At 40.5% G+C, this 12,896-nt stretch overlaps 1 protein-coding gene across 1 annotated transcript in view; it reads left to right on the top strand.

The window, feature by feature from the left end:
* Nucleotides 1-12,896, top strand: part of hnf1a (HNF1 homeobox a) — a 258,658-nt gene that overhangs the window by 218,120 nt on the left and 27,642 nt on the right. Inside the window, exon 9 of the mRNA XM_068055205.1 lies at nucleotides 9,054-9,186. Within this exon, the coding sequence (XP_067911306.1) occupies nucleotides 9,054-9,186 (133 nt within the window). The remainder of the gene's footprint in view (nucleotides 1-9,053; nucleotides 9,187-12,896) is intronic.

Here is a 12,896-nt window from a genome sequence, read left to right as displayed (position 1 = left end):
AAAAAAAAGTAAGAAAAACAGTAAATGTTGGAAGAGAAAGAAAAGTCAGGAATCTGTACAGGCAGAATCTACCGTTAAGGTTCAGAAGGCTTGTTTGGGATCACCATGTGTTATATATGTATATATTGTTATACTATCTGTAAAGTTTTAGGAACTAATTAGCTAGGAACTAGTTGTGTGTGAGTGTTCCAGTAGGGGGCCACATTCATGGCTGCACTGGGAAGTCATGTTACATGTAACACAAGAATCAGGCTGTACAGCACAGAGCATGGTGCTGAATTAAACAAGACTGACTCCAGCCTTTTCCAAGTTTAAAGTGTGATTCTTTCCAACATCTGGGAACTAGAAACATAAAGATGAAACATGGTGGCAATGAGTGTTTGTGAGTAAACCTACAACATTTTAAAAAACATCAGATTGAGAAAAGTGACCCAAATTAGAGCCAGAGAGAGAAACAGAAAAACTGAGTGACTCGTGCGAAAACTCTAAAAAATAAATCAAGATGTCAGCTGGGACAGGAATGAAAGACTTGAGAGCCACAACAATAATCTCATCAGTACGAGTTCTGTTCACTGAGCAAGGGATTCCTGAAAGTTTAATATGTGACAAAGGCACCCAATTTATATCCAGAGAATTTAAGGAATTCGCTGACCAGTATGGGTTCAACACCATTACCTCATCACCACACTACCCACAGGGACACAGATTTATAGAAAGACACGTCCAGACGGTCAAAAGAACACTTGTGAAATGCCAAGAGATGAAGGAAGACCCAAACCTGGCCTTATTGTCACTCCAATCCACATCTCCCAAGGCTGACATGAAATCACCTGCAGAGCTGTTAAATGGAAAAAAATATAAGACTACTCTGCCAAGCAAAATACATCCTTCAAGTGACCAGGAGGAAGTGAGACAACAACTCACTGAAGCACAGGTAAGAGGAGAGCAACACTTCAACAAATATGCTAAATCCCTACCTGAGCTGTTGAAAGGACAAACTGTACACGTACAGGATCCAATCATGAAAACCTGGAGCCCAGCAAAAGTTGTTGGTCAAGCTGAGACTCCAAGGTCATATATCATTGAGACTGAAACCGGTAACCAAATGAGAAAGAACAGAATCCATATTCGACCTACACCTGAGCTGGAACAACAGAAAAGACCACTAACAACACTGGAAACATCACTATCCAGCGAGACAACATTAACAACATCACCAGCAAGTGACACAGCATCGCCCGTACAGCGTGCCAACTCACCACTGAGAGCAACAAATGCCAAATCTACAAGATGGAGGCACAACATCTTACCACCCAAGCGATACCATGAATAATATTTTTTTAAAAGAATACACACTATAAAAGACTCTAAAAAGGGGTTCAGATTATTTTCACAAGTCAGATTATCTTTTTTATTTATATTGACAATTATATTAATGTAGGGGCATTATGTTTTAAAGAAAGAGGGATGTTATATGTGTTATATACTGTTATACTGTCTGTAAAGTCTTAGGAACTAATTAGTTGGGAACTAGTTGTTATGTGTAAGTGTTCCAGTCGGGGGTCACATTCACAGCTGCACTGGGGAGTCATGTTATATGTAACACAAGAATCAGGCTCTACAGCACAGAGCATGGTGCTGAATTAAATAAGACTGACTTCAGCCTTTTCCAAGTTTAAAGTGTAATTCTTTCTGACATCTGGGAACCAGAAATACCATAAAGATAAAACACCATGGCTTAGCTGATAGCACTCTTGCCTTTGAGAAAGAAGGTTGTGGGTTCAAGCCCCACCATAGAGAGTTGAATACAAAAATCTAGGTTGGCACTACAGTGCAATAGTGAAAGAGTACTGCATTGTTGGAGGGGCATCTTTCAGATGAGATGTTAAGCTGAGGCCCTGTTTGCCCTCTCGGGTAGATATAAAAGATCCCACAACATTGTTTAATAAAAACAGAAGAGTTATCCCTGATGTTCTGGCCAATATTTATCCTTCAACCAACCTCACCATCACATTGCTGTGTGGCTGTGTGGAAATTGGCTGCTGCATCTCCTACATTACAACAATGATTACACTTTTAAAGTACTGTAGTTTTTGGGATGACAGGCAAGGCACTCTAAAAATGCCACTCTTTCTTTTAGTTTCAGTGTTTGAAAAATAGAGTTTATATCTCAAATCCCTCAATTTCTTCCTCTGTCAAATATCTAGCCAATCCCTTTTTGAATTTCCAATTTTTCCCTTTGAGCTCGATTATCTCTTAATGCTAAGATTTCAGGTGGAACTGCTCATCACTTCTGCATCCTGACTTCAGTGGAACTGTGTATGGTAAATGAGGCACCAAAACCTACCTAAAAAGAGCACTGCAGCAGCAACACTCCTTGCAACTGGTGTGAGGGCACACCATTTTCTGAAGCTATGGGGGGGGGGGGGGGAGGAGAATGAGGTCAGTGCAGTGGATATGCTGTCTACTTGAGGCTGGTGTTGGGAGGCCTCAACCATTTACAGGTTTGGGCCTCGTTTGAAGGCAGCAGACAGGATCGCTGGTTGTTACAGGACAGGAAAATCAGCTGGCTCCTCTTCTGATCGAGCCAGCATGTCAAGTCTAGGTTGCATGGGGATTGCCTTAGAGTCCCTAGAATTTGAAGACTAATCTCTAGGATGCTGCTGTGAACAACTCAGGAGAAAAATTATAGAGGATTAAAAATAAAATGTTTTGTATTAGTTATAAAAATATTAGAGTTGGAGAAAAATGGATGTTTGACTGGCCTGGGCAGTTGGAAGGAACAGGACATGTGATGAAATCTCCAGGGATACAATGTGTCAGATTTGGTAACCCTAGGGTGGAGTGAATTCCAGAGGGGTGTGAACATGGTCTGGCAATGGGGCACAGTATTTTTGTGGAGCATGAACCAGCACTCCTTGCACCCACACAAAAAAAAACATGCCCTTTAAGTGAAGTGAAGTGGCCAGTATTGGTACACATGGGTGCAGTGCGTGATCTGACCAAATGTAACTTCCAAATTGCAATCAGGGTTCTATAATGAGGGAAGACCCTGATTTGCTTACATAAACAGCCAAACCCTACCCAAAACAGGTGGGTGTGCTGTTTATCCATTTACAGGACTGCTTGAAAATCACTTCATCAAGTGAGCCTTGGGGGGGTCTAAAATCAAAGCCGCCGTCTAATTTTCCTCCGCCAGTCGCTCATTTTTCAGCTGAGAAATGGGTGGACGGCAGTTGACAATTGACCCCAGAGATTTATTTACTCAATATCCACTCCCTCCACCACCAGCACATTGTAGCTACACTATGTGTGATAGATCAGGTGCACAGCAAAAACTCAAGCTTTCTTTCAGAGCACCTCTCTCCGCTGTGACCTTTACCATCTAGGACAAGAGCAGCAATGTCATGGGAACACTGTCACTTCCACAGACCCCTTCAAGGCACACATCATTCTGACTTGGACATATGTAGCTGTTCCTTCATTGTCGCTGGGTCAATCCCTAGCATCATTGTGGGAGCACCTTCACCACAAGGACTGCAGTGGTTCAAGGAGAAGGCCCACCATCAGCATCCTCAGGGCAGTAAATGACAGCCTTGTCAGGGTCACTCACCCACATACTGTGAACAAATAGAACAAAACTATTTCAAAACAACAAATGGACCTGGATCTTCAGCCTTTTTCTTATGATAAATTTTGAACTGAGTATCTGATGATGTTGGAGACAATATGGAACCCCTTTTGGTTGTCTCCACTGGCATAGGCCCTGTGAATCAAGGCCCGAGGGAAAACATCCTTATACACTTTCCTTAGACTGCCATAGCCAAATTTCAATACACAAAATCAAAAGAATTTTTCACAATACTTCAGCAATTAGGATATTAATAATTTCTATCACTCAAGTAGATAAATTGTGAACAGCGGCTTTTTGGCTGTCTGGTGAGTTATCTCCCCCTGCCCCCCCACCCCCCCAGGAGAAACTATTCTTAGTGTCTGATGCAAATCTGCAAATCTACATTCATGGAATTTCAGAAATGCCGGAGACCAGCCCAGCAACTGTGACCCAATTATCAGGAAGTAACACAAACAGAGGCTAGATTACTTCTCCCTGGACCCTAGTGACTATCTCAAGATAACTTTGTGATGTATTTTTCTCTCCTGGCCCCAAAACAAAGAATCTGATGTCTCTGTCACACCTAGCTAAAGTTATTTTTAAAAAACATGGGCTCTGAAAAGTGCACTAGATCAGCTCTCGCCATCTCTTCACCATTGATGTCATTGGAGATGTACTCATCCATAGAAAAATTACAGGTATCCTATGTTAGAACTTAAGTTAGCCAGGCAGTGAAGGATAGAACACTGGAACCAAGCCTTTATTTACACAGGCACACATTACATACATGCATCTCCAGCCCAACAACCACAGTTTCAAACTGCCCCTATATTTATACGAGCACAGGTGAGCCCCCAATTAACACCCACCACCTGAATACAATTAAACACCCAATTAATATTCAATTAACAGATTCTCTGCTCTTTAAATATAAATAACATTTTATACGTACAATGAAAATTTCAATATATAAATAAAAGATTTCCATACTCCATACAAAGCATTACATTGTGCGACACCCTTCCTCCAGGACCCCTAACAATTCCTTCATCATACACTTCTTTTCGTAAAAACAATCCAACAGCTGATGGTTTGAACTTACCCATTTAATTTTGGAGATTTCCTTTCTCTCCAGCATTTGTTTCAAGCTAGCAAGGTCGACAGTTCCCATTCTCACCCATAACAAATATTATTAAACCAGCTGGACTAGAATACTCATCAGGCAGATTAGCATGTGAAGAATAATGAAAAGATAACCAGCGTCATGTTCTTCAGGTCACTTAAGGATGGTAACTTAAGTACACATTTTTCCAGATTTAATTTTCATAATGCTTTATTCACCTTTAAAACATTCTCTACTTTATGGTGTTTCTTCATAATTCCGACACATCAGAATTTAGCATCTGGTCTGGTCTGAGTGCACAACCAGTTCAATTGACCATTCAAGCTTCACATTTTCTCTTTTTTCATTAGATACAAGATTATTCTTCTGTGATGCCCTTGTACAATTAACCAAGATGAGAGTAACATTCTCTAAATAGGATTGTTGATTTAAAGTTATGCCAGACATACATTGCTTAATATCGAAACTAATATATTTAAAAGCCCCACAAGCCTGACTCTCAATTTTAAATTCTACTCGAATTGTATTAATAACACATTTCTCAAATTCCGCAGTACCACCCCATAAGAAATCATCAGCATACATCGCAAAGCTGTCTGAAAGTTTTCCTTTAGGACACCAGTAAAATATTGCGGCATCTGCTTTTAGTTGAACACATACCTATTTTCAGCAAAACAGATCTCACCATAAAAAGAATCACACCCTGGAAGCATCATTTAGGCCAGAGATGCATTTATTTAGTTCCCATAGTTTTCCTCCTGCATCTGCTGCCTCTTCAGGGGGTTTCCCTAAACTCTCCTCTCTGAAAAGCATCATCCTGCAGTATTGCAGCTTTTAGGTCAATTGACCTACATTTCCATGAATATGCGGTGAAAAGAGTCAAAATGATTTGTAATATTCTTTCCCAGTAGTGGGAAAGTTCACTGTAAAATCTGTATCACCCAGTCGCTCTTCAAAACCCCTAGCTAATAGCTTCGCTTACAAGTCCTGTTTGCAAGGGCTTTTTCAGTGCAGATCCACCTCTGTCACCAAGCTGGTTGGACCTTATATGGTACCTCAGAATAAACTCCAAATTCTCTCCAACTATCTAATTCCCTTTGTGTTGCCTCTCTATTAATTTATCCTCAAGGTTATTGCCAGCCACCATAAAGGACTTCTACTTGACTATTCTGTGATCTTTATTTCATTGTCTAATCTATTCAAGATACTGCCTCTACTTCCAGTTTTATGTCTGTAGGGACTACCATTTCAAGATCTCCATCTTGCACTATTGGAGGTTCTATCTCCCGTCCCCAGTTGTGATTCTTGCCCAAGTGTCACTTGCCCGTTGCCCTCCTTGTATTGGCCCCCATGCAGCACAACCAACCTTCCCCTTACTCCTGATGTGCTAAGCTCAGCCTCCCTGTGTGGCCCTTCCTCGATGGTTGCCCTTCCAATAGCCTCCCCTTTCAGCCAGCCACGATCTGCTGCCTCCTTGAAGCCCTGTGAGACCCGTACTCTGTTTAGAAAACTGAATCTGCTGCATAAAATCACTTTCAATTGGTCTGTTAACTATTTCAGTTGCCCACTGTGCACCTTCAGACCTTCACTCACCATGACTGCCGCCATGGACAAAATCAAGATGGGACATCAAGACATTGGACTTCCTGTCCAACATATCCCATCCCGATTTTATGTCCCCCCCACGCCTCCGTACCCATCCACATCGTCCTCTTAAAATTCAGCCGCATCAATAAAATGTAATGAAAACATTTCTATCTTTTTTGCATATCCAAAGCAACTACCTTGTTAAAGTCACATGCCAATGGAAGGCTTACAATAGGGCATGGGGGTGGCCTTCGATATTTTTTAGTTTTCACGATTCTCACTAATCTCTTCTATTAACCTCGTAGACTCATCAACTACATCTGCATATTTTAGCAGGATTTTTAACCATTGACAAGTACAGTGAGCAATTTGTCTATGTAACTTAATGTATTTTTCCCTTATCTTCATTACTTGGTGCCATTAATGCTTATCTAATGCTTTGATGTGAAACATCTTTTGTTAAGGGAATACAGTCATGTCCTCACTGGGTAAACTGCAGATCAACTGATTTCCCAAAAATAATTGGCTTATCGTGCTTTGTGTCAAGTTTCATTTGTGCTTTTTTCATAGAAGGTTTACTCATCAGCATCGGTGTCTCACTAGAGACTATAATCAGAACTTATAAAATAGCTTACTTCAGCTATTTTACAATGCTCTTTAGTGACCTCAAGGTGTTGGCATCGCCAAACCTAAAGCACGCAGTACTTTTATATTCCTTAACCTTGCATCTATCCTCACTACTTAGTGAATCAAGATAACATTTTAACCATCTACAAATATGGTAGAAGTACATGTACTGAAGCACAACATATTAGTCGCAGACTCCTTTAATTCATCACAGGAGTAAAACTCTTTGTGACCGGTATAATTTGTTCAGATTCTTTATCTTCATCCTCTTCCTCAGAATTATCTTCACATGTCATTTCAAAGACCCTGCCTCTTCACTCCGGGCAATTTACCACATAATGATACTTCAAGTCACATCTAAGCACATTGACAACTTTTTCTTGGGCATTCCTGGGATTCATTCAACCTTCTTATTGTTCCAATTTCACCTTCTGCTGATATAACCAAACTTGCCAAATGTGCTTTCTTCATTATTCTGTCTGCCTTTGATCCTTCCATTATATTGATGCCTGCAACTTGTATCTGGACTATTTCGAAATCTGGTAACCGTTAAGTCTTTTATTCTTTGTGTCACAGTGGAATGCCTCATTTCTTCCATGAAGGCTGAATGGAATGACTGTTTTTTCAGGATTCTTTTTTAAGCCAGCCGACATCTGATCCAACACAGTATCCTTCTCTGAGAATCAGATGGCAATTAGAACTTGTTGCCTGTCCGTATGAGACACCTTAGCACAATCGAGTGACTTAAACACTGGTACCAGTTCAGGGATCCCCAAATCAAACTTTGCCAACCTTTTGTACAATTTGTTAAAGTCCACAAAATACTCTTCCATTGAACCACAGTCCATTTTCTGAAATCTGCCAAATTCTGACCAGGCCTCATAGGCATTTCACAGGCCATCTTTCTTGTCGATTTCATCCAAGAATTCTATCAGAAAGTCCAAACCTTATCCACTTGACTGGCATCCATCTCAGAAAATGCTTTACTTCTGATTTTACTTTGTGCAGGTAGCAACAACGCCAAGACTAAATATTGTTTTCTCTTTGGTAAGCCATATCCACCTATCAACCTCATTCTTCCACTGGTCATATGGTTCAGACTCTGAGAGCATCAGAGGATAATCTTACCCCAACAATTTAAGCTTGCTTTTTGCCATAATGGCCACTCAGATTTTGGTTTTATATCCAAAAGAAATCAGTGTTTCCAATCTTCACTTTTGGACAACCATTCTCTGCTACCATGTTGGAACTCAGATAGCCAGGTGGTTAATGATAGAATACAGGAACCAAGTTTTTATACACTTGCAAGCCTTTACTTACAGAAACACAGATTACATATCATTAACCTCCAACCCAACAACCAGTTTCAACCTGCTCCTATATAGATGAGCACAGGTGAGTCCCCAATTAATGCCCGCCTTCTGAATACAATTAAACATGCAATTAATATAATTACCATCCTAAAAACTTGCCAATTTGGCAATTAGATACTCCTTTAAATGATCTGTTAGACTTCCTATGTATCACTCTTCCTGACAGATCGCTGTGGATTGGCATTGATGGTGAATGCATAGTTAGTTGGTCAAACATCATGCCACTTGCGTTCAGCTGGAATGGGATGATTCATTGCAAAAAAGGCCTGGTATCATAGAATTATACAGAACAGAAGGACGCCATTTGGTCCATCATGCCTGTGCTGACTCTTTGAAAGAATTATTCAATTATTCCCACTCCCCTGCTCTTTCCCCTGCAAATATTTCCTTTTCAAGTATATTTCCAATTCACTTTTGAAGGTTACTATTGAATTTGCTTCCACCATCCTTTCAGGCAGTGAATTTCATAACAACTTGTTGCATTAAAAAATATCTTGTCACCCCCTTCTGGTTCTTTTGATAATTATCTTAAAACTACGTCCTCGGGTTATTGACCCTCTTGCCAGTGGAAACAGTCTCTCTCTATCAAGCCCCTTCATAATTTTGAACAACTCCATTAAATCTCCCCTTAAGCATCTCTGCTCTAAGAAGAGCAATTGCAGCCAATGAAGGTGATAAAAGTGGAGGTAGATAGTATACGTACTAATGCTCATTTATTGTTCCACTTCAGGTTCTGACACTTAATTCGGAAAACCATTCAGAAAATCAGATCCATGCATCTGTGCAACAGGTACCTTTGCAGAATCTGGATGGTTCCATTCAACATATCCATCGGGTTTCCTCAAGCCCAGCCATTACCACAGGTAGAGTCTACTATTTGGTTAAATGTTTTAACAGTGTACCCTAAAGAAGTGGCTCAGGAGATGTTCTGAAACACCATCATTCTACACTAAGATCCCAGCAATCAGAAGCAATGTTACAAACTGCAGCAACCTTTCAAAAACACTAAGGTACTATTTAGTGATTTAAAAATTGTCAGACCTTTAATGTTTTTAAAAGACCAGGTACATCAAATAGAATTCATTTTGTTTTTATCAAGGAAAATAACAAGAGATATACATTTAGGTGGCAAGATTGTTCACTATGGTGAAGGATCCAAACATCAGGAAATACAAGTCAAAACCTAGGAATTTGGTATCAGTCAGATTGAACTATTTCACCCAGAGATTGGGGTGTAAGTGATCAAGGAATAAAAAAACCCCTGCTCCTTACTTAACCCATTATATCGGGAGTGACCAAGCTTATTGGTTTTGTAGGCCCTTTATTTTTGTATAATGGAGCCTAATAGGCTACATACAGAACTTAAATCAGTGTTCTCATTCACTTGTATTTATCACATGCTGTGATACTAGCTGGTCACCGTTTTCTGATTTAGATTTACTCACCAATGAGGCAACAGCGCTAAGGACAGCCCTCATCAAGCTTCAAAGCCCACAAAATTCAAACAGGATAAACCAGTGAATAAGACAGACCAGTACAAATAGCATTGGGTTGCTGGATCATCTAGATTGCTAAGGGCTGAGTGTTGAAATGGGCAACAGGCTTTGCATATATTATATCCAACTTAGGCCTCTTGTGCATCCCAATTTCCTTCGCCCCATCATTGGCGGCTGTACCTTCAACTATCTAGGTCCTAAGTTGTGGAATTCCCACCCTAAAACTCTCCACCTCTATCTCTCCTTTAAGATGCTCCTTAAAACTTACCTCTTTGATCAAGCTTTTGGTCACCTGTCCTAATATCTCCAAAGACATTGCCTGATCTGCTGAGTGTTTCCAACATTTTAGGTTTTACTTCAGATTTTCCGCATCTGCAGTATTTTCCTTTTGTCCTTCTTTCTCCTTATGTGAATTGGTGTCAAATTTTTATCTAATTACGCTCCTGTGAAGTGGCTTGGGATATTTTACTATGTTAAAAGCATTGTATAAATGCAAATTGTCATTGATATGCAAATCTATGATGTGGCAATGATTCATTGGTCCAGATGTTGTCTATGGCTGTTTTATGAGATGGCCCAGATGTTCTGTGCTGGGAGATTCTTTTCAGACTTGGTGATGTCCTATAATCTGGATCTTGGGCTTCACCTTGCAATTCTCCATGAAAAAATGACACAGTTGCAGCCTTCAAACACTTGAGAAAAATGGCAATATCCAGTGGGGATATGATTCTAAGGCTGCCGCCAACTGTCAAAAAAACTCAGTATTTCCCTGAAATAAAATCGTTGTTAATAGATGGGCAGAATGTCGAAATGAACAGCGGGATGATTATAGACGAAAATTCGGAACACAAAAAGGGATATTTTGCGAGGTTTTGCTCTGAGTGTGCAGCCTTGTTAGTGGTGTACATTGTAGTAGAGATGGGGGTCACTACATTGGATCATTGATTTTCCATATTATATGTGCTGGGATAACTGTCTCGCAAAATTTCCCACAGCTCTGATTCACAATCCGTTATTTGTTTAAACCTTTGGACAGCAGGTACTTGGTGACCACAATCTCAGTAATAGTTATTTTGGTAATGTACTGCTGTGTATGTTTTCGTCTAATCACTAATGTGAGTGAAAGTGCAGGTGTGAGTACAAAATGGTTTTCCTCACATGGATATAATGTCAATTACATGAGGAAATTATATGATTATCTCTGATCATTATAGGTTAGTGACAACTTGAAGATTTCCCACGCTCGCTATTTCTATTCACCAGAGGAAATCTACCCCTTTGTGTCGTTATCAATCTCTAAAAATTGCGAGTAATTTTCTAAGGCACGCTGGATGCAAGACTACACATCTGAAATTCACCCCCACCCCATTTCCATCAATCACATAATTGTAACGATATGGCTGAAGTCTGTAGGATACCAGAGAGTTTGGTAAAATAATATTAATTACGTTTTGTCTGTATATGCTGCCCCCAGTCCCCTGGCGGTGCTGCAGTGGAGAGGGTTTTGTGTGTGCACTTGAATAACATGACTAGAACAGAAAGATTCAGCCAAGAGTCTCTCTGATTCTTGGCTTTGGGCACTCCCTCTGTCTGCTGCTGGCTGAAGTGTCATAGCCTCTAACAGGAGGATGAGGTACATTCTCCCAAAATACTCGCTGTAATATTAAAACAGTACAAGAGTCATGCCAGCACCCTGGAGCACTGCTTCAGGGAAAAAATACCATACTTTTCAGTGCACTGCTTATTTTAACCATTTATTTCAGCGTGGACCCGGCATGAGTCCTGCCCTTGCTAGGGGTCAGAATCAAGTCATATATTTTCCTACAAATCACAGGAAGGGAGTGGGGGGGGGGGGGCGCTTTAACAATTATTTGGCTTCTTTCTTCCCTCCCACCATACTTCACTCAGTCTTGGAATCCTTCGAGCCAGGAAAACACCCAAATAGTAAAACATTTGGCTAGCCAAATAGTTATGGTGAGATGGTCACTACTTTGTTACTTTCTGCTATTAAAGGAAACAACTAGTACAGTAGTGAGAGATGACCTTGGTTCAGAAGAGCAAGATGTAGAATCAGTTTGGGTGGAGATAAGAAATTGCAAAGGAAGGAGGTCACTTGTGGGAGTAGTTTATCGGCCCCATAACAGTAGCTACACTGTAGGACAGAGTGTCCATGAAGAAGTAATGGGGGAGTTGTAAGAAAGGTACTGTAATAATTGTGGGCAATTTTAATCTTCAGATAGATTGGACGAATCAAATTGGCAAAGGTAGCTGTTATGGTCAAGTGAGGAGGGGTTGAAGGGCTTCCTTCTTTTTCCCTCTCCTTGTTTGACCACAACAGGTTTAATTCCTCCTTAAGGTGAATGTACTGGCCAATTCAGTATGTTTTTGATTGGTTCTTGTTATTATCATGGCAAGTAAGTAATTGGACAAGTTTTCTTGAGTTAACAAAGAAAGAGGTTAACTTTATTGGACCTAAACCGAACTAATGAAAATAAAAAACTATGTGCCAACTTTCACTCACACACACAAATAGGTTAGAGTGGGGAAAGGTAGATTGGTTGAGTTAGAGTCCAGAAAAAAGGGGTCTACAGTATGTGGGGTTTGGTGATTCGGCTGGCTTCAAGCTGAATTCGATAGTCCCGAGGCTTTTAGTTTGAAGAGATAGATGACCAGTTCGGTGGGTCTCTTGGAGACAGCGATGTGGTTGATTTCCTCAAATGGGGTTTCTGATTGTAGCTGGAGTATACAAAGGTGGTCAATCAATGGGCAGGGTTTGAAAGCTTTCAAGCTGAAATGGAGAGAGAGAGAGGGACCTCCTCTGGGTCTGCACATGTCAGAGTCTAGAAGCTTCTCTCTGCTACAGAAATACACAAGCTTAAAACCACAGATGGGGAGGGGCTTGTCACATGACAGTCAATCAGTGATTCAAACATGGTAGCAGTGTGTCTCTTCTTGCTGAAAAGAACAGGTAGTTCCCTTAAACTTCCTGGGTGTTGGTTCTTGATGGGGAATGAGCAGACATTTCGTCTCCCTCCTCATAAGCCTTGCAATGTATGATACAGTGTTACAAATTAGGT

This window comes from Heterodontus francisci, chromosome 23 (genome assembly GCF_036365525.1).
Source record: "Heterodontus francisci isolate sHetFra1 chromosome 23, sHetFra1.hap1, whole genome shotgun sequence".
In the NCBI taxonomy this organism is placed as follows: domain Eukaryota; kingdom Metazoa; phylum Chordata; class Chondrichthyes; order Heterodontiformes; family Heterodontidae; genus Heterodontus; species Heterodontus francisci.
The sequence above is the reverse complement of the archived record's forward strand: the minus strand, read 5'-3'. Positions and strand labels throughout refer to the sequence as shown.